The sequence below is a fragment of the Lates calcarifer genome, unplaced genomic scaffold (assembly GCF_001640805.2).
Source record: "Lates calcarifer isolate ASB-BC8 unplaced genomic scaffold, TLL_Latcal_v3 _unitig_1243_quiver_1345, whole genome shotgun sequence".
Lineage (NCBI taxonomy): Eukaryota > Metazoa > Chordata > Actinopteri > Centropomidae > Lates > Lates calcarifer.
In genome coordinates, this window is record NW_026115389.1 from 1 (window position 1) to 20,033 (window position 20,033).

The following is a 20,033-nucleotide window of genomic DNA, read 5'->3' on the forward strand; positions in this document are numbered from 1 at the left end:
GACCATGTTCCCTTTCAATTGAACTCATTATTGTATTGTAGGCGTAATTATAAAAGGATGAGATTTCCCAATAATCAATAATTCTGAAATAAAATATTTTTAGATTTTTTTTTAAAGAATCTCTTATTTACGAATTGGTCAACAAAACCATTAAAAGGTTACAAGAGATGCCATATTTTATCTGCTCCGGTACACAGTTACTCATGTCAGTCTGCATCCACAGGTGTAATGGGAAAAACAACTGCACTGTGAGAGCAAGCAGCTCAGTGTTGGGCGACTCCTGTGATGGTACTTACAAGTACCTGGAGCTGGCTTACACATGTCAGAGTAAGTAGCTCAAGATCCACACAGTGTTCTTAACATGTAGCCTCTGTCAATCTAAAATGCACATGTTATGTAGTAAGGATGTATTTGTTCTTTTATTTGTTTTGTTTGTTTGTTTGTTTTTTTCAATTTTATGCAAAATAAGAAAATGAACAATTGTTGGAGATAAACTAACACAACATTTTGTGTTGTTAGTAAAAATCTGTTAAAATCTGAGTTCAAATCTTTCATCTGTTCTTTTGCAGATCCTGTTGCTGCGTAAAAGGAGGAAATAGTATAGATACACTGAATAAAATACATTTGATTAACTTTGGCTGATTTGATTGATTAGAAAAAAGGTTGTGTTCCTTTATGATTATGAGTAATGGCTCAAGAAATGTGAAGAACAGCCAAGCTTTGGTCACACAAATATTATCATACACTGTTTTAATTTCTTGGCCTGAATAAGAGACAATATTTTCTCCGGAAATTTAAGTTAGTTGATCTTGTTGGGACATCTTCAGTCCTAAACCCTGAGATTATGAGGGAAAAAAGGGAGAAAAAAGAGCAAGGAAAATAATTCCATGTATTTTCCACGCAGAAATGAGAGAAGCAAACCAAAATCTCAACAAGAGTATTTACAAAGTGCATTGCTTTTACTGTATATAAGGCATCAGTATTCAGTAATACTGGTCTGTTGAAATATAGACCAACCCCACCACCACCCCCACCCCTAGATTACAGCACCATTTTACAGAGGAGGTACTTGATAAATTGTCCCATCACATCAGTAACTCATCAGCTCCATTTACTTATTTCAGTGCATCAATTCTGTACACATGAATCACTACATTTCTACCTACAGCTTAATGATTTGTGCAACATTCTCACTATGAACTGAGATATACTTCTGGTTTTCAACACTATCACATTTTCTTTGAAATCCTTTAAATGTATTTTACAGGATACCAGATTTTCTATCAGGCAGCATCTGTACTTTTTCTTAAACTTAAATCTTACTGAGGACTCCCATGCAGATACACAGGTAAATACATTTTTGTAATATGGTGAATTATATCAAGATCAAGGTCATCAGTTGTGTAATTTTCTGTTTGTTCCCCCCAACATTGAAGCCAACATGAAGGGCTGTTTCTGTGGAGTGTTATCAGTGATATTTGGCGAGTTGGACTCTACACATTGGGGAAGTTCTCATCAGTTCATGAAGTACACTGTCCTGAGATTGTTATTATTTAACTACAGTATCAAGACTTGGGACACGAGGTAGCTGAGGACAAAACAAAGACAAGAACTTTGATTTGGATGTTGTCTCCTTTGTGCCAGTCAATGCCAAAGAAGTGGCACCATTAAAGAAGAGCCTGGAGTTCACGACCTTCAGCAGGACCTCCACTGGGTAGTGGTCACTGACCTCAAGCGCCTGACCACAGAAGAAACAGTTTTCAAACCTCAGCACACATTTAGTAAGACTAAGGGGATATTATAGAGCTTACACAGAGCAGGATTGAGGGTTTTATTTGGGGTTTCTGCATATTCTGCATATTCTCAATCACACATAGACACACACAGCCCGTTACCTGCTCCTCTGTGAGTCCGTATTCCCTTTGGAAGTCAAATGGTTTGGCTGAAAGAGGCACAATTTCTCTGGCAAATTTCTCCCCATGCACAACGATCCTGTTGTAACACACAGAATGGACAGACCCAAACTTTACTGATGTGTACTCATCATATGAGGGCATGTGCAAGAGTTAAGGCCCGGTCACACCAAATTTTAAAAACAGCATAAGAGTTACAGGGATTAAAGGTTTTGCTCACTGGGCCCAGGTAAATGACACCAATCTTGTCACACCAAGATCAAGCTCTCAGCAGCAGGTACCTGGACGAGCATTATGACTGACAGCTCCCCAAACAGCTCACTGAGAATTGTTCTAACATTTTATAAACCTGATCCTCATCAATCAGCAGTGAACACTGTGACTGGTGAGAGGCATACCAGGAGCAGTATGTGTTTATAGGTGAGCTGACCTGTCTGCTGAGACAGATAGAGAACAGGCAGTAATGTTTAAGTTGTGTTGTGTTTGTCTCTCATTGTCATTGGCATAGCTTTCAGGCCAGCTGATTCATTCTCTCCTCTACACTGCCTGCTGATACTGTGGTTATGGGTTCCATCCACACTAGTCTCATAGAAATTTGGCACAACATACTCATTGCACACAGGGACAAACTAACAGCCACAGTGACAGCGCACTAGATACATCATCCTTCAGTTAGATCATTGGGACCTAATCAATAGATGTGTGATACTGAAATGCTCATAGACTGTAGTAAAAACTTCCTGTAATGACCAGTCCTTAAGGAGTGTGAGTTCACCTGTCATAGGTGCAGGAGGTGGTCGATCGCACAGTGGTGTCTATTTCATCTTCAATGAGCCAGGTAAGGCTCTTCTCTGTAATCAGGCGCACATGCTTCCTGTTCTTCTTAGCGAGGTAACCACAGTCAGCGTTGAAATCTCCAAGAAGCATCACATTCTGTTCACATATACACATACACAACAACACCCACGGTTAGACGACAAAATCGTAACTGAAACTGGTTTCCATTAACATTCAGCAATATAAGCTTTTACCTCAGTTTTCCACATCTTTTTAACATGTTGCAAAACATCATACAGTGCATCAAGTTCCTTAGTGGTGTTGGTTGGAGTGGTGTGCTGAGGTATGAGGACAAACTCCTTTATAACTGAATACATAGATGGGGTGGGAGAGAGGAAGAATGCAGGTGTTTATATGCCTAAACAGCTCCATGGATCGATTTTTTTTAGATTGGGAACCTGAGTGTTGGAGAACTGACCTGCCTTTGGGGCTTTGAAGCGGACAACAAAAGGCTCTCTGGAGAAAGCATCAACATCTCCTGGTCGATCGTCAGGATACTGATACTGGCCAGTGACTGTCACTGTATCAGTCCTGCACACATTCAGAGTACAACCTACACATTACTGTCTGTCCTTAAAGTTTTAATAACTTTCTTGTACATCATTCTGCAAAGTGGCACAAATGTAGACACACACACACAAACACAGTTCAGCTCACCTGTAAACAAACACATACTGCTCCTGGTATGATTCAGACCTGCCCAGCCTCTCACTGGCCACAGCATCATACTTATGTTTACTGTCATAGCTGAATATTGAAGGGACACAGACAGAGAAGAGGATACATTGTTAGTACTACTGTTTGAGTCAGCTGTGTCTCTGTGTGAAGAACAGTCAGGAATGACGGTTGTGTGTGTGTGTGTGTGTGTGTGTGTGTGTGTGTGTGTGCGTGTGAGCAAGTGATTAGTTACCTGTTAAGGCTTGCAAGCAACTTTGGTAAAGCTTTTTCTTTACTGTCTCTCACTTCCTGAAGCAAACACACATCACAGCGAGTGATGATCTGGAACAGAAATCACAGCAGTGACAAGGTGATTTGCATTGTAACACATAGAAACAAATCACAGAGGAGAGTGAAAGAAGATTCAGATTTCTGTCTGTTTTTTGCGTTTTAGTGATAACAGCTCACAAATGACATTTTTGGTACTAATAAAATTCTAACTGGGTAAGTACAAATTGCTCTAAGAGAGTGTTGCATTTTGGGTATGAGGATTGTACCTATACAACCTTGCTGCCAGTTTGTCCCAGTAGCCACACACAGGCTTGCAAGCAACTTTGGTAAAGCTTTTTCTTTACTGTCTCTCACTTGCAACAAAAAAAATCCCCTGCAGCCCAAAAAGCATCTTCCCCATAGACAACCAGTGTAAAAAAGATGTTTGTAGAACAATTGATCAAACACCTCAAACTATGACCAAGGTCTAACTCCTGTTATGAAGTTTTAAGCCATAGTGGTTTTATATTTGTAAACCTTTCATCCAAAAAGGGGGTGAACAAGCTATTACGGCCTGTCACTACGCAGAGTGAAAAGAGATGAGTATGAACTGCTCTGTTATACAGCCCACACACCACAGACTTGTCTGTTGTCCAGTAATGCTCAGTAAAGAATTTGTATTTGGCCCCTGAATTGTTCATGAGCTGATCATGACCCATAACTACAGCTATAAAGGTAAAACATTCCCCCTAGCTTAGCCTAATATTTTGTTTCTCAGCAACAAGCGTGAACACAAAATTAACAATATTACTTTGCAATATTTCATTTCTGTAATAAAAAATCTGAAAGAAATAACAGTGTAAATAGTCTTATTGTTAATATCACCAGTTGTCCCATTACTGTTCCCTGTACTTACAGAATAGATGCTCCTCTTAAGTCATCTAAGTTTGTACTTACTTATATACACAGAGAGTATTTTATTGACACCCTGTACACCAGGTAATTACACAGTAATTTGAGGGCTGAAATCTAAAAGGAAATAATTACAAACACTCGCCCACCGATGTTTAAGACAGAGGTCAAATATCAAAGTATCTCAGTCAAATCCATCTGTCTTTGTCCTACCCTGGTAAGAATCTGCATGACCTCTGTCTTCTTGGCCTTGGAATCCCCAAAGTGTTGGAGGTTGAAGGCACAGACTCTGAAGTCTGATCCTCCTTTAGCCTCCCTCACACTCATGAGGAAGGGGAGTAGGAGGAGGAAAGACGACCTCATGGCACAGAGCTGCAAGAAACAGTAACCTCTGGGGGTGAAAACAGAAACATCCAGTGTCAACACAAGAACTGCAGGAGCAGCAGTAACTGTAAATACAATGTGGACTGCACGTATTACATAAATGTAAACAAGAGCTCGTGTTCCATCAGATAAGCCATGTGAGACAAAAATACAAGTCAGCTCAGGAGAATTACAGGCCTGACCCCCAGACCTGTCACTCAATACACACTCCATTCACACACCAATATTCATTCTAGGTGTGCACCAATACCAAGTACCCGGTATCGGCAAGTACTCAGATTGAAGTATCGGTATCGTATCGATTTGAAAAAAAGTGGTATCGTTGCATCCCAAATTCATTCCATTCTTCATTCAGCTTTTCAGAACACCTATAAATACTTTTGATTTCCCTGTTCTGAGACCATGAACTTTCCCTAATAGCTCTTTATGCAGGTGTCTGCGTGAGTTTTCTAGCTTCTGGGTTTGTTTCCACATTGCACAGCTGCCACACAAGCAAATCCTCATGCATTCCTGCTCAGTCCACAGACTTTTCAGTGAGAGACCCTGGAAAAGTTTAAACTGAAAGAGTAAAAACTCAACAGCAAGGTGTACTGGGTCAAATTCTTACATCCAGGGTGAGCATGACACTGTTATCTGACAGATCAACACTCTTTGTGGCCGAAGGCGGCAATAGTGACCTGTGACCTAACAGTAAAATCAACTTAGCTTGTGATTGTGATAGCTTTTAAACTATCTAGCAAGTCTGATGTCTAGGTGTTGCAACAAGGAAACAGATCACCCAATCGACCAATAGTGTAAGCCTCACCTCTGTTTAACCACTAACTAACCACTGTTTACTGAGGGGTCAGTCCTCTCTGTCTCAGTGGCTGAGCATAATAACCTGATGAAGTCAGAAAAAACCTCTTTTGACCTGCTTTAAATGTCATTTTCATGGTTATGTTTTAATCTTTAATCTTCTGGTAAACGCAGCTGTCATAAAAAAGGCCACTCACTGCTACTGTCATAAAAAAGGCCACTCACTGCTATCACTTCCTCTATTAGCCCACCACACAGACACACTCAAACATACAAGAGAGTCATTGATACCACACACAGTCGCGCATAAAATCTCTACCACTCATCAGCGTGAACATGTGGACCTGTGGCAGATCGAGGGTCAGGAGAGGCTTCAAATGCTGTTCACATTCAGTGTCAGGGGTAATACAAACATGACGTCACTCAGGGGCTGTGGGTTTTACAGCTGCTATTCACACTTCTGTTTTCCAGCGGCACACATGACAGGTTTACTTAACTATACACAGTATATATCTATTTACAACATAACCATAATAATTACTGTTACCATGCTCTCTGTATATGTATATATGTATATGTATTGTCCCTTTCAAGTGGAGGATTTCTGCTACAAACCTGTTGAAATGTGTGTTATGTCAGTATGATAGATACTCCGCCATACACACACACACTACACTACATATATATACTACATATACACATACACTAACATATACACATCTCAGGTTACAAGTCACATTCCCCAGTAAGAGTTGAGTCCTTGAGCTGCTCTTAAAAGAATAAAGGTAAGTCAAACTGCAGCAGCGACAACTTACCCGCTTCTTCTTGGATTTGGAACGTCTGTTTGTTTCTTACTCCTCCTCTTGTGTGAAACTTGAAGCTGGCCTGGCCATGTGTTTCCTGTGGGAGGGACTTCTATGTCTATGAGAGGTCTGACTGCAAGCTACAGTAGACACTGTGCAGACAAGAGAGTTTCCTCAGTTAATACTTCAAAATATCAGCTTTCACTTCAATGGCTTTGCATATTAAATTATTACATTTATTGGCATGTCAAACAAAATGAACCTTCAAGGCTGCACTGATGTTGTATTCAAGTTAAGTTTGCACTTCTCTCCACCTACTGTACAGCTTTGAAAAAGGAGCGTGAAGACAAAGCAGGAGGAGGTAGAATTTTTAGATTGGGTGGGGTTGTTTGGAGGAAACAGGATGGTGTCTCTAAACATAATCTCTTGATTATGTGATATGCTTCCTTTTATTGCAGGAGGAACTGATTCAGACAAAGTTCATGCTCAGTCTTTTATTACAAAAAGGTGTGTAGCAGTAATGTCGATTAATGTAGCAAATGAAGCCTGCTGAAATGGAGTAGAAAAAAAACTTCAAATATTTCAATTACCATTGTTTGACATCTGTTTTGTTTTCTCTAATTCCCAGTCATAACTCTTATGAACAAACACCAGTCACAGATACTGAGGATATGAAAACCCCTGGAATTTAATCAGATGTCTCTGAGACTCCAAACAGTTGTAATGTGACATCTTCTTGGACAGGCTTCTGAAACATCTCATCATTCAAAACTGTGTTCAGTTCTAATAAATTAGGAAAAGTCATGAAGTATCAAGCTAACATAAAGTCTGGTTTTTGATCTGGTTCTGGTCCTCAGGAACCTAAACAGAAAACCAGGGTTAAAGTGATCCTCAGAGGATACATATTTAATTTTCCATAAAAACCAATCAAATGTCCAGCAATGTCCCATGAGATGAATCAGAGCGACAATACTCTAAATGCACCAACAGAGGGTGCTGAAAGACAGGCCAAGCAGACTGGAAAGGTTGTCATAGGAAATTCTGATTGTTGCAGTTGTTCTTTAATCTTTAATCAAAGTACCAGAGTCCTTATTTTGGTTCTTCAGCATAAAGTAAACCATCAGCCACCAACTGTGTCTCCCTGCCAGTCAACTCAGTGGTGCAGGAGTCATCCATCCATCAAGCTCAACTATTGTGGTGTGACTGTGACTGTGTGGTGAAAGACAGCAGCTGGCGCCACCAAGTGACAGGAGCATCTGCCTGCCCTCCCCTGGCCATTTTTGTTTTGTTTGTTTGTCTTAGCATTTTACAAGACTTTCTGTGCATGTGTGCATGAGTTGATGTTCAGCCCCCTTGTGAGCACAGTGCGCCCTCTCTGCTCTTTTGATTGTTATAGTTGACACTTTGAACTATTTAACAAAATGATCAACATCAGCACTACAGACATTCATTAGGGGTAAGAGGTCATCTTCATCAGTTTCCTCCTCTTCATGAACCTGCTGGTAGCTGCACCTTACAGCCAGTCCACTATCAAGTATTCTGCAAAGGTAGATGGGCATGGACAAGACACAAGACACTAAGCTGTTCTTTAATGTCACACTAAAGTCATAGATTCTACAGTGTGTGTATAAGAATTGCTGCTCTAATTAATCTAATGTAAATTTTGGTATTGACAGATAAATATTGTTTGTACCTTATGGGTATATTTGCCACAGTGGTCATGATTCTAGAAATGATGAAGACGAGCCCAGGAAACCAGCTCAAAGTGTGCAGGTAAATCTTGATGTAAAGCAGCTGTAGCCAGCACTGGAAACTTTCAGAGACAGCTGCAGTGACGTGAGGACAGTACCTGCAGGAGAGAGTGATCCAGATGACACTTACTGTACTTCTGATCGTCAGAGCTCCACTGGACAAATACTGAATGTGATTACAGGTAGGGAGCAGACATGGCACATTCAAGGAGCCATGTTAGATATCAGTTTGGGAACCACCGGTAGAGCACATATGCAGAGTGTGTGTGTACTGACTAATAATAAAGAGGGGTTTACCATATGAGGAGCCACGCACTTGTTGGGACAAAAGAGATCAGATGATTGGTGTGGGCATCAGGGAGAACAACATCAGAGAACGGGCTGAGGAGAATAAACTGTAAGTGTTATGGCATATAGAGTACATATACACTCTGAAAAATAATAATAAGTTATAATGCAACTAACAACTAAGTTACTGTGAAAAGAACACTGAAAGGCAGAATGCAAACAGTGGCTTATCTACACATCCAGCAGAAACTGAGCAACATGAACATTCATTTCGAGCCACGTATGTCTGCACCTGATGAATGTCAGTCCAGTTATTCATTCTCCTTTTAGCTGTGGTCAAATACAGCATTACTTGACTGGCTGTGAAACTGGACTGGACTCTCAGGGCTAAGGTGGTTCAAGTCATATCCTCAATGCTGGATTCCCTGAGGCTCAATCTAATCTATTGTCTATTTAGAAACATTATGTCACATCATGAGGTACTGTGCTGCAGCTGTTTGGGGAAGGGGGGGCCTTTGGCTCTCTGTACCTACATGTTTGGATTTAGTTTTGATCATATCTAATCAATAGAAACCAATAAGTGCCATGGTTTTACCAATGTAGAACATGTACGTGGTGGTGACAGAAGTCATGAGGCCTAAATGCCTAAATGCTTTTTATTGGGCTCAAAAAATTCTCATGTCTTCAGTATGTAGAATACTTCCGCAATTTAGTATTGCTCTCTTTTAAAGCTTGACACTTGTGAGAGACTGGTCAAAACTGAGCAGTACAGTCTTTTGTCATTTGTTACACAACTATTTCTGTCACTCTTCATGTGTAGAAATGAGTGGAACACTACAAATGCCGACCAGGACAGGCTGATAGTGTGTGTCACTATCCACTTTTTAAAACAATATTGCATCTTCCCTCTCCTCAGATAATTTGACTATTTCCTCACCTGTGCCACACTCCAGTGGAGAGGCTCCATCAGCTGAAATGAGACCAGGATGTTCTTAGCTCCAGAAACAGCAGCACCATACAGGATTCCTGCCACCCACAGCACCACAATGTTCACTACCTGTGTGCTGTGGTCAGACACTGTCTTTGTATAACAGTATAACAGCTGCAGTGTAATCTTTTTAGTGTCATATAGTCTTTCTTTATCCATTCAGAGTTTTGTAATGTCCTGATACTGTCTTACCTCTGCTATACAGGTTATCTACATGCAGATCTGCAGCCAGAGGATGTTCATCATACTGTGTCTACCCATTACATGTTTGGAAATAGCTAATACCACAATGTAAAGGTTAAAACTACTGATCACATCATCATGTAAATAATATGTCAGTGACCCAGTGTTATGAGCTACAGTTGAAATGTTTTGTTGAACCATCCAAAATGATCAAATCTTGCATTTCTTTAGAAAAACCATTGTTTACATGTATATGCTATTAAACTGTCCAAACTCACAGTGCATCTCTTCAGTTACAAAACATGCTGGTCCTCAAGAAAATGATTGAATGTATTGGTGCTATTAAGAACTGGCAGCAGCTCAGAGAAAACTTCCGACGGCAGCATATTTTGTACAGTTACACAATTTTGTATTCTTGTAGCAGAAGAGGAGCCGAGGTCTCAAACTGCCAGCCCTGGATCCAGATTCAGCCTCTGACACCATCTACTTAATGAAAATACACTGGTACATCCACCTGTAGCTGTCAGCTATTTTCAGTCTCAGGATCATGTTTCATACCAATTTATGAATGAATACCAGGCTTATGCTGAAATAGAGATTAAAGTCAACAGACAAGCAACCATATAACACACACAGACACAGAGATACTCACCTCAAGGAAGAAAACGGTGTACAACACACAGAATGCAAAGAGTAGTAAACACACCACCATAGTCATGACTCCTGGTCTCAAGCTGACAGTGGTGAAATCAAAGTGTCCAGATGCCACACAGCCCACCACACCTGCAATCCCATTGGTCAGCTCAGCCGTCATCATGAGTTTGGAGCAGTCCTGTTCAGCAGAGTTCAGAGACAGCCTCTCAAGCCTTTATAGGCTAACTTAAGAAACAGCTGGACATTAGACAAAGAGATGCATATCATGTCATACCATGACATTTGTTTTCAGTTTAAATATTTCAGATATTTAACTGCAGTAAAACAATGTGGTAAAAACAAACCAGAATCATTTCTGAGGGGTTATTTAACTCATGGGCCACGACTTTAACCTTTTCTCTTTCAGTGTCCATTATGTGTTAATAACCAGGTATTTTGAGCAATAACATTTTGATTTTAAGATTTCACCTCTGTACAAGGTCCCATCTTTTAATATATGGTAAAGGTAAACATAAACTTGCCTCCTCTGTAGTTTGTTGCTGCAGTGCTGTGACTGACATGAGTTCAGATGTTTTTCACCATGGTCGTTTTCCCCAACTAAAACCCATTTTCTGAATTTGATCAAAATCTCTCCTCACACCTGACATGTATTTCTCACGAGATACTTAAGTAAGAAAAGGATGCCATCATTTAAGTGAAGATTTTCTACCTAATTTTATGCCCTTACCAGGGCTCTACCAGCAGAAATACTACATTATAAAACTGTTCAGACACAAATTCATGAATCCCTACCAGTTAACATTACCTGTACCATAGACCAAGCCTGAGTAAGCAGCCTAATGTAGGACTTCTGTGAAATAAAATCAAAATCAAAGCCATCACTTTTGTAATCAAACCCACTTTTATTGGTTGTCTGTTACAAAGCCTACAGAGCATGAAGGGCCTTCCAGCGGGTCAGAGGGCCTCTGCTGGGGATGTACTTCACCCCGCAGCCATCTGGGATCAGACGCTTCTCAGCCATCATGTCATCGAAGTCGCAGGCATTGAACTTGGTGAAGCCATACTTCTTGGAGATATGGATCTGAAGGTGGGACCAATGACAGAAGTCAACTCAGGCATTTAAGAAAAAAAAAAACAACAACAAACAACTGCAAATGGCTGAATAAACTTTAGAGTAAAGGCCTGTGAAAGGCCCAGTATATGCATTTTGTCTCAGTGGTCCCTTAAAGCACTCAGCACCTCCCAGCTGAGGACATACACAACCAAAGAGTCACTGTCTGCAGCCTTTGCACACCAGAACCGCACTGGAGCAGAACTGGTCGGCTTAATAAGCTGCAGAGCTGTGCTATCACAGTGACCTTGCATGTATTTCATGACACAAACAGATGACGTGGTCCTTTACCTTCTGGCGTCCAGGGAACTTGAACTTGGCTCTGCGCAGAGCCTCGACCACGTGCTCCTTGTTCTGGGCCTTGGTACGCACAGACATGATCACCTGACCAATGTGCACACGGGCCACGGTGCCCTGGGGCTTACCAAAAGCACCGCGCATTCCAGTCTGGAGCCTGACAACCAGAAGGAGGAGATAAGAGTACAAAATTACCCAATGAAGAACATGTAAGATGATCATCTGAAAAAGCTTAAGGAACACAAAACACTACAGAAACTTATTCAACAGCAAAGTACTTATTTTTAAACACAAAGCAACTCTAAATCACATTGCTTTCTTTTGACAGCTCACAGTCAAACTAAATGATCATGGATACCCATGATCATTTGTGTCCATCAGATCCCAAAGCCACCATCTACACATAGACAGGTTCTCACCTATCAGCTCCAGCGCAGGATAACATTTTGTTGATACGGATGACATGGAAGGGATGCAGGCGCATACGGATGTGGAAACCATCCTTACCGCAGGTCTTCACCATGTACTTGTTAGCACAGATACGGGCAGCCTCCAGAGCTGAACAGGACATGGACAGCATTTTAAGAACAATTAATGGATGATTCATTTTTATATATACCCGTTTATGTGCTGCTGTTTTATTAGATTATTTCTTTCAAGAGTGTTAGCGTAAGTATATTCACAGGTGTCTGTATTCATTCAAATTTATCACTACAGCGTGTTTGACAACTGTAATACACCCTGCTGTAACAACAAATGCAAAAACTCTCTCCAAAAACTTGTAGTGGCAAACAAATTTGACTAATTCAGGACTAAGTGTTTCCCACCAGAAAAATAAAACTCCTCCATAACAGGTTACAGGTCAGATGAGCATCTCTGTGTTTAAGATAAGATAATCCTTTATTAGTCCCACAGCAGGGAAATTTACATTGTTATAGCAGCAGCAGGGATTGAAAAAGTTAGAAAAAGGAATAAATAGTAGTAAAATACCAGACAAGATATAAGAAAGATTATAAAAATATGAACATAACAGTATAAACAGGACAATGTAATAAAAATATAAACAAAAGAACAATATACACAGCACTATATACAAAGAAACAGATTGAACTAAATACAGATATTGCACATTTTGAAATGGTACTGCACACAGTGAGTGTCACAGTGGTTCCTTGATTTCTCACCTTCTGAAGACAGCTGCTCGTACTCATCAGAGACCATGTGGCCACACAGGGGGAACTCATCTACCTTAGCCTTCTTCCTGCCCAGGTCAAAGATCCTGATCTTGGGATCTACATACAAGAAAAAGGAGGAAATTGAAAGAGGCAAGAGGAAAGAGGAGAGAACAGGGGGAAAAATTAACCACAAAAAATTAAACACTGATGGATACTCCTTCAGGAAATGGCAAACATACTAATTACATAATACAAAACTACCTGTGTAAAAGTTCTAAAATCATGCCATCACAGAAACATTTAAGAGTGTTTAAGGTCTACTACAACATTATTTAGATCTGAGACACTGATATCAGTGTGATCAGTAGCACACAGAGAGAGATGGCAGTGGATTACTGATTATCACTGGATGGGCCAACATTATCATTTTGTCTCAGTGGTCCCTTAAAGCACTCAGCACCTCCCAGCTGAGGACATACACAACCAAAGAGTCACTGTCTGCAGCCTTTGCACACCAGAACCGCACTGGAGCAGAACTGGTCGGCTTAATAAGCTGCAGGATTATCAATAGCAGACCACTGTGAATCACTCTGAAGTCAAACCAGCGCTGTAACGAAATCTGGCAGCTACAATTTCAAACAGACAAGACTTTGAAAGATTACTACATCTAGTAACTTAACTGCAAAACTAGCTGCACTGACCACTCTACCTGACTTCCTACATTTTTAAGACAACACTGATGTTGAGGAAAGAGCTGAGAGCTTACCAGGCACACCCCTGCAGAAGCGGGACTTGGGGTAGGGCTTGTTCTTGCAGTAACGGTAGCTGTGGGGACAAAGAGTTAAATTGAACCATTTACCTACACAAACCACTGACTCACATTTGCTGCTGCTATAATGCTCTCTGAAGGATTAGGATTGTTTCTTACGGTCAACAAACCACATTAAAAATCCCAAAGCCTGGATGCTGCAGTTTTGAAAACATTTTAGCCAAACACTGGGAAATGGTACATTTTCTCAGGACTATTTCTACAGTAAGACTGACTGGTACTCTAATGAGTATCTGAGGCAGTAGGACAGTGTGTATAGGACTGGCTCAAAATAATCTATAGTGTGTGTGTGTGTTCATGATGATGAAGGAACAGGTCAACAAGTGCAACAATGTGGATCACTGATGTGTTTGATGGTTTTCATGACACAGAAGAATAAGATATCAGGCTTTCACACACAGGCAACACTCATTGGTAGGTTTTGACCTTCCTGGGGGATTTACTGACAGTCAGAAAACTTAGAATATCGAGTAACGTGCAAAAACAAAGCTGGGAATAACATACAGAGCTCAATAGAAAACGATATGAGGTATATCTACAGAGAAAAGGTGAGACTGGGTAAGCTAGCGCTAGCATTATGCTAGTTACCGTTAGCTCAACAAGTTAGCGCTTTGCATGAATGACATGACATTATGACAGTCTGGATAAAGACAGATATTCACTGCAGCTAACACTGGCAGCTAAAATAAAGAGCGTCGTTTTTAATGCGACAGTTAGCAGCCCATCTGTCAGAGAGGCTGCCGGCATACTGGCTCTGTGCACATGGTGCGGACCGCAGCCGCTGCCATTTTCCTCTGACCTGGACTGATCTGGCCTGTTCTAAAACCATCTAACTGAGGTCTTACCAGCGGGCTGGTCGGCGGCCCATGGTTGTGATCTGTAGAAAAATCAATAAAAATGTGTTATTTTAATAAATCGGCGCTAAAATTTCGAAAAACTGACTTTAAATCTGTCTATTTTCTGGAGAGCCGAAGAAAACGCGCTCCCACCACGCACTCACCTAATGGAGGAAAGGAAGATGAGGCGACTTCCGCTTCGTCATATGGACGAGAGTTGTCTGAGGAAAATATATCTTACATTTATTATCACATTATTTTTGCTTCAGCATGCATTTGTTGAGATATAAAAGGGTCAAATTTAATAAAAAATATTTAAACGTATCGTTGTAAAAAAAATTGATTGCGTTTCACACGGGTGAAGTGAATGCTGGGAAGTGTAGTTTTAAACGGTGATGCGCGACAGCAGAAATAAAATGCAGAGTGACAGCTACCTTTCATGTTACAGTAGAAACATTGTAATGGCTCCATGATTTCATGTTTAAACAAGCTCCAAAAATCTGTGAAACGTGTATTTAACCACTTTAGGTCCAACTGTTGATATTAATAACATTTAAATCCTGCAGAGACATGTCAAAATGTCCTCAGTGAGAGAGGCCTATCAGTACAGATAGAATTTTCTCCATCTCCTTTTCATTGTAGACCTTTGGAGATGTCACAGCAGCTGTGTAATTACCAACATTAATGTTTACTATTGCCCCATCTCAAGCTTCCAGTGATAGGCAGCAGGCTAAGTACATGTATGTCACTTGGTATCTCTACCCTGCTACATTTTAGGTTACAGTAGAAAAATATGAAACATTAGAAACATCGTAGTGTTTCCTCTACTGTACCCATTTAACAACTATACGTATAGTTAGTTGTTTTTTAGATGAAGAGTCTTCATATAAAATGTCATCATTCAATTAGATTTACTTTGATCAACCTCAACATGGAAATACTGCTTAAATTTTAAAGCATTGATAATGGGCCTATTGATCCAATAATAAAACAATATGTTACCTATATTTTAAATTTGATGGCAGTACTTTTGTACTTAATGCTTATTTTACCTTGTAATTGAGTATTTTTGTGGTGTGTTGTAGGTCTTTTTCACAGCAGACATTTTGACAAATAACATTAAAAATCATTCCATTTTATGTGTCATAGTCCTACCACAGTGTGACAGTGAGCTAGCATGCACAGTAACAGGACCCTAAACATGAAGCACCTACATGGAACTCAGGCATCATTCATTCTATTATTTATACCTGCACTATTCTTACTATGACATGACAAAATGTAACATTTTGAGGTACTTTACTTGAGTTCTTTCATTTTATGCTACATTTGAAAACTATAGTTACTGTTAGTTTGCAGATTAAAATGTTACATACAAAACACATGAGCAGTTTATAAAATATGAAACACTGATTTTGAATAAACTACCAAGCAGTGTAAAACAATTAAAATCAGCTAAAGACTGACTACTTACAACATGGAAAAACTGCTTACATGTTAATGCAATAATACTATTGATCCATTGGTATAATAATAACAGTATATCGCTCACTCTGTATGATGAGAACCTCTGAATTCAAAGTTGATTCTTGATTCAGCTTTCAATACTGTGGTTTTGCTACTTTTGCGTGAATACCCCTTTCACCACTGTAAGTGTCTTAGTAAGCCAGTCTAGTGAGCCAACACGCACAACACCACAGCCCTGGTATAAACTCACCTAAATTGAATACTGGTGCTATTAATATAATTGATTACACTGGTGATTTTGTGCTCTCTCTGCAATATATCAAATTGTATTCTGTGAACAAGGCTTACATTAACTGTCCTTCATCCACATCATATTGGTAGAAATCTTCTAAGACCCTAATGCACTCTACAAAATGGCCATTAGGGGGCATTATTGTACCGTATATAAAATGCTTGATACTCTGCGCCCTACTTTGCTAATTCTTAAAAAGGAACAATGAGCTCATATCTAAACTCTTGTTAATGCAGAACAAATGTTGTTCTCTCACTGGGGAATGTGAGGAATCCTAACCTCTCTCTGACTCTGTTCAATCTGAGACCTGGTCCAGCATCACTCAACATAACAGGAATAGTTAAACATCATCAGGCCTCTGAGGGACAGTGTTAAGGTTATTCAGTCCAGACATCATGTTTGGTGTCCTCACACTAATTTAGTTTGTGTAAGAATTGTCAATTGTAAATTCGCCATCCACATCAGGTATAGACTGCTGGAAATGGAGCTGAATGAATAAAACAGTGGAGTCTGCAAGTGAAGAAGTGATATCCTTCTGCACACAGCCTGGATTAGGAAGTGGCAATACACTGCTACTCCTAACTGAGTGACTCAAACACAAAGCGGATATCACAGTCAGGAAAGCCACTGAACTTTGACTGGGATCCCTGTGAAGCCTCATGTTCAAGGTCGCTTATCAGCACTGAGTCCCCACTCTATCTTGTCTAGTCCTTCTGTTTTGTCTGAATCTCCCCTGACTTCTTCTCTGTCTGAGCTAAACCTCACTGAAGGGCAAAGATGATGGTGTGACGATGGAAAGAAAGCAAGGACCAAAAATGGTCCTACAGTATGTGCCTGTTTCTGGTGACCAATGACAGACATGCATGCACACACACACACACACACACACACACACACACACCCACACGTAGACACTAACACACACACACACACTAACACACACATTACAACAGAAATAGCCTACTACTTTTTCAGACTAGTCTTAAAAGCAGGATGAAATTTTCCATTTAGATCCAAGCCTCAAAATAAGGCACTTCTGTGTATAACTATAAAGGGGATTGCTTGTTTTATTAACATGAAGGAACTTTAAAGACAGTGATTCAAAAAATGTTTAAAACTTTGGGAAATACTTTTTAATTTCTTACCAAAAGTTAGATATACACTAAAATGAAGCTAGAGCCAGAAGCTGATATCTTACCCTAGCAAAAATACTAGAAACATTAACCAACTAAGCTGACTCTGTCCAAAAGTAAATAACATTCTCCTACCACACCTTTAATGTTCACTTATTAACAAATTATATCTTGCATTTTGTTGTTCATATGAAATTCATATAAAAACTGTGTGAAAACAACAACTTTGTTTTTCTGGAGGGTTATGACAGAGACGCTAAACCTGTAGGTTAATATATCCATTATTCACTGTAGTCCCCCTGGGTAAGACCATCAACTAAATGCTTGATATGTACGCAGATGAATGTGTAACAATACTAGATGTGTACAGCACATGAAGGACTGAGAAGATAAAACACACTTGGTGATGATCCTGATGATTAAAACAATTACTTCTGTGAAATTTCCTCTTTTTCACTTTCTACTGTCTTGACAACCTCAGTACAGAAACATATTATTAACACTGAATTGCTCATACTGCCAACCACACCCTCACACACACACACACACACACACACACACACACACACACACACACACACACACACACACACACACACAGACACACACACACACACACACACACACACACTACCCCCTGACCAGTGTGACTGATGTATGAGGGTGTGGTAGTTAACACCCTGTGTGTTACTTTGAAAACGGAAGTGTTGTCTGTGCGAGTATTTTCAGGCAGCGCCTGTGTGTGTACTGAGTACAGTCAAGTGTAATCAAGTTCACATGTGAGGGTCGAGGTCATCTCACAAGAGCTATAGCACATTTTGTGTTCTTCTTATTCTGAAGAATGGATAACAAGAGACAGAGAATAAAACAATGACTTCAGACCTGACAGATGGGCGGGGTTATAAAATACTATAGACGCACATTTCAGATAGTGTCAAGCTGCAGGCCTGTGAGCTATTTAATAAATCAATTTATAACTAGTACAAATATTCACAATGTATTACATGATACACCCCACCCAGCCTTGTCTGAGCAGGAAGGCTTGAGAAACATGTTACCAGGTAAATTATACCACAGTGCTAGCACACAGACTTGCTTACACATAAAGATATTCAACTTTTACATCTTATTGTGGCAGAGAAAAACAAGAGGAAAAGGAACTGAAAAACAAAAATGGAAGAAGAAGAAGGAGTCTCTGTTTACCAATATATACAGTATATACACTGATCACCCACAACATTAAACCACTGACAGGTGAAGTGAATAATATTGATCATTTTGTTATAGTACAATATTCTGTAGTATATTTGATGGTGATGTTGATGTGAAGATGATGAGAAGATCTCCGCTGACACCGTCTTACTTGTATATAAAGGTTTATTACAAAGAAGTTCAGCATCAAGACAAGCACCGCGGCAGCTTGTGAGAGGATCCGAGCCAATATTGATCTCTCTCTCTAACAGCTCTAAACATCAGTATATATAGGGTACTTGTTCCTCCTCATGTTCCAAGAAACAGAGAAAAGGGAAGAAAAAGCCCCTCTCCCTAACACTTACATCTTTATGTTCACAACCATTAACTTAAACATGACCCCAACAAATAGAAATAGAAATGTGAAGCTTTGGACTTTCCCAGAGGATAAAAACATATATGAACTTTCAGACACTACAGTTCTGCTGGGGATCCTTGGGTCATGTCATTCATCTGGATGTTACTTTGACACATACCATGGCAACAACACTCCCCAATGAAAGGGGCTTCCTCATCAAGTATTTATGTAATTGTGCAAAAGGCTCTGGCCAGGTTTAGTCTCTGTTTACATTTCTCCACTCTAAACAGTCCAGCTTCCTAGTTACCATACCACACAGCTCTGACAGGACCAGAGCATTGTGTGTGTGTTCTCATTTCAAAGTTGTTTTGCCGAGCACCATGATTCCCTGCCTGTCACGGTCTCATTTAACTTTATGATTTAATTTAATTATTTCAGGAGTTTGTCATGTCAAAACTTGAGACTTGAATGTTTTTGCTTTCAAGTCTCAAGTCAAGGGTCAGGTCTATGGGGAGATCTGTGTGAACTAAGCCAAGTCTCAAATCCCTATTTTTGGGGACTTTCAAATTTAAAGAAAAGAGCAAAACCAGCCTGATATCTTATTCCATTGTGCTATAGAGCTCCATCATTGTCCAAAATGATTTAAAACACATTAATTAGCCACGCTGTTGCAACACTTGGCAACATGTTCCTTTTCCATGACCATATGCACTGAGGTTTTTGACTCAGTCCCAAACACACTGTCCTTCTGCCTCAAATACTCACTGGAGCACCAAATGTGGACTAATCCACTGCTGAAAATGGTCCCCAGTAAATGCCCTGTTTCTTCCTGTTAAAGTAACTTTTGTGAAAAACTAGTGTCCATTTGTTTTGGGAAATTACTGAGTCTTTCTTAAAAAAAAACAAAAA

At 40.0% G+C, this 20,033-nt stretch overlaps 2 protein-coding genes, 1 long non-coding RNA gene and 2 other non-coding genes across 5 annotated transcripts; 1 reads left to right on the forward strand and 4 right to left on the reverse strand.

The window, feature by feature from the left end:
- The first annotated feature begins 219 nt into the window (after nucleotides 1-219).
- Nucleotides 220-637, forward strand: LOC108887521 (uncharacterized). The gene is made up of 2 exons (XR_001961652.2): nucleotides 220-327; nucleotides 570-637. It is a non-coding gene; the product is annotated as an uncharacterized LOC108887521 (long non-coding RNA).
- A 386-nt stretch (nucleotides 638-1,023) lies between these two features.
- LOC108887523 (deoxyribonuclease gamma) lies at nucleotides 1,024-9,640 on the reverse strand. The gene is made up of 12 exons (XM_018682989.2): nucleotides 9,548-9,640; nucleotides 8,620-8,703; nucleotides 8,265-8,420; nucleotides 6,584-6,723; nucleotides 4,803-4,980; nucleotides 3,661-3,749; nucleotides 3,408-3,497; nucleotides 3,169-3,281; nucleotides 2,945-3,057; nucleotides 2,689-2,846; nucleotides 1,896-1,992; nucleotides 1,024-1,738 (listed from the first exon to the last, which is right to left on the reverse strand). Exons 5-12 carry the CDS (start codon nucleotides 4,950-4,952, stop codon nucleotides 1,550-1,552), a joined length of 999 nt encoding a protein of 332 aa, XP_018538505.1. The 5' UTR covers nucleotides 4,953-4,980; nucleotides 6,584-6,723; nucleotides 8,265-8,420; nucleotides 8,620-8,703; nucleotides 9,548-9,640; the 3' UTR covers nucleotides 1,024-1,549.
- A 1,677-nt stretch (nucleotides 9,641-11,317) lies between these two features.
- LOC108887522 (60S ribosomal protein L10) lies at nucleotides 11,318-14,844 on the reverse strand. The gene is made up of 6 exons (XM_018682988.2): nucleotides 14,693-14,844; nucleotides 13,785-13,843; nucleotides 13,028-13,135; nucleotides 12,263-12,401; nucleotides 11,838-12,000; nucleotides 11,318-11,516 (listed from the first exon to the last, which is right to left on the reverse strand). The coding sequence occupies exons 1-6, from the start codon at nucleotides 14,713-14,715 to the stop codon at nucleotides 11,361-11,363; spliced, it is 648 nt and encodes a 215-aa protein (XP_018538504.1). The 5' UTR covers nucleotides 14,716-14,844; the 3' UTR covers nucleotides 11,318-11,360.
- On the reverse strand, nucleotides 11,641-11,773 carry LOC127139326 (small nucleolar RNA SNORA70). The gene has a single exon (XR_007809506.1). It is a non-coding gene; the product is annotated as a small nucleolar RNA SNORA70 (small nucleolar RNA).
- Nucleotides 13,445-13,577, reverse strand: LOC127139327 (small nucleolar RNA SNORA70). Its single transcript, XR_007809507.1, has one exon. It is a non-coding gene; the product is annotated as a small nucleolar RNA SNORA70 (small nucleolar RNA).
- Nucleotides 14,845-20,033: the final 5,189 nt, after the last annotated feature.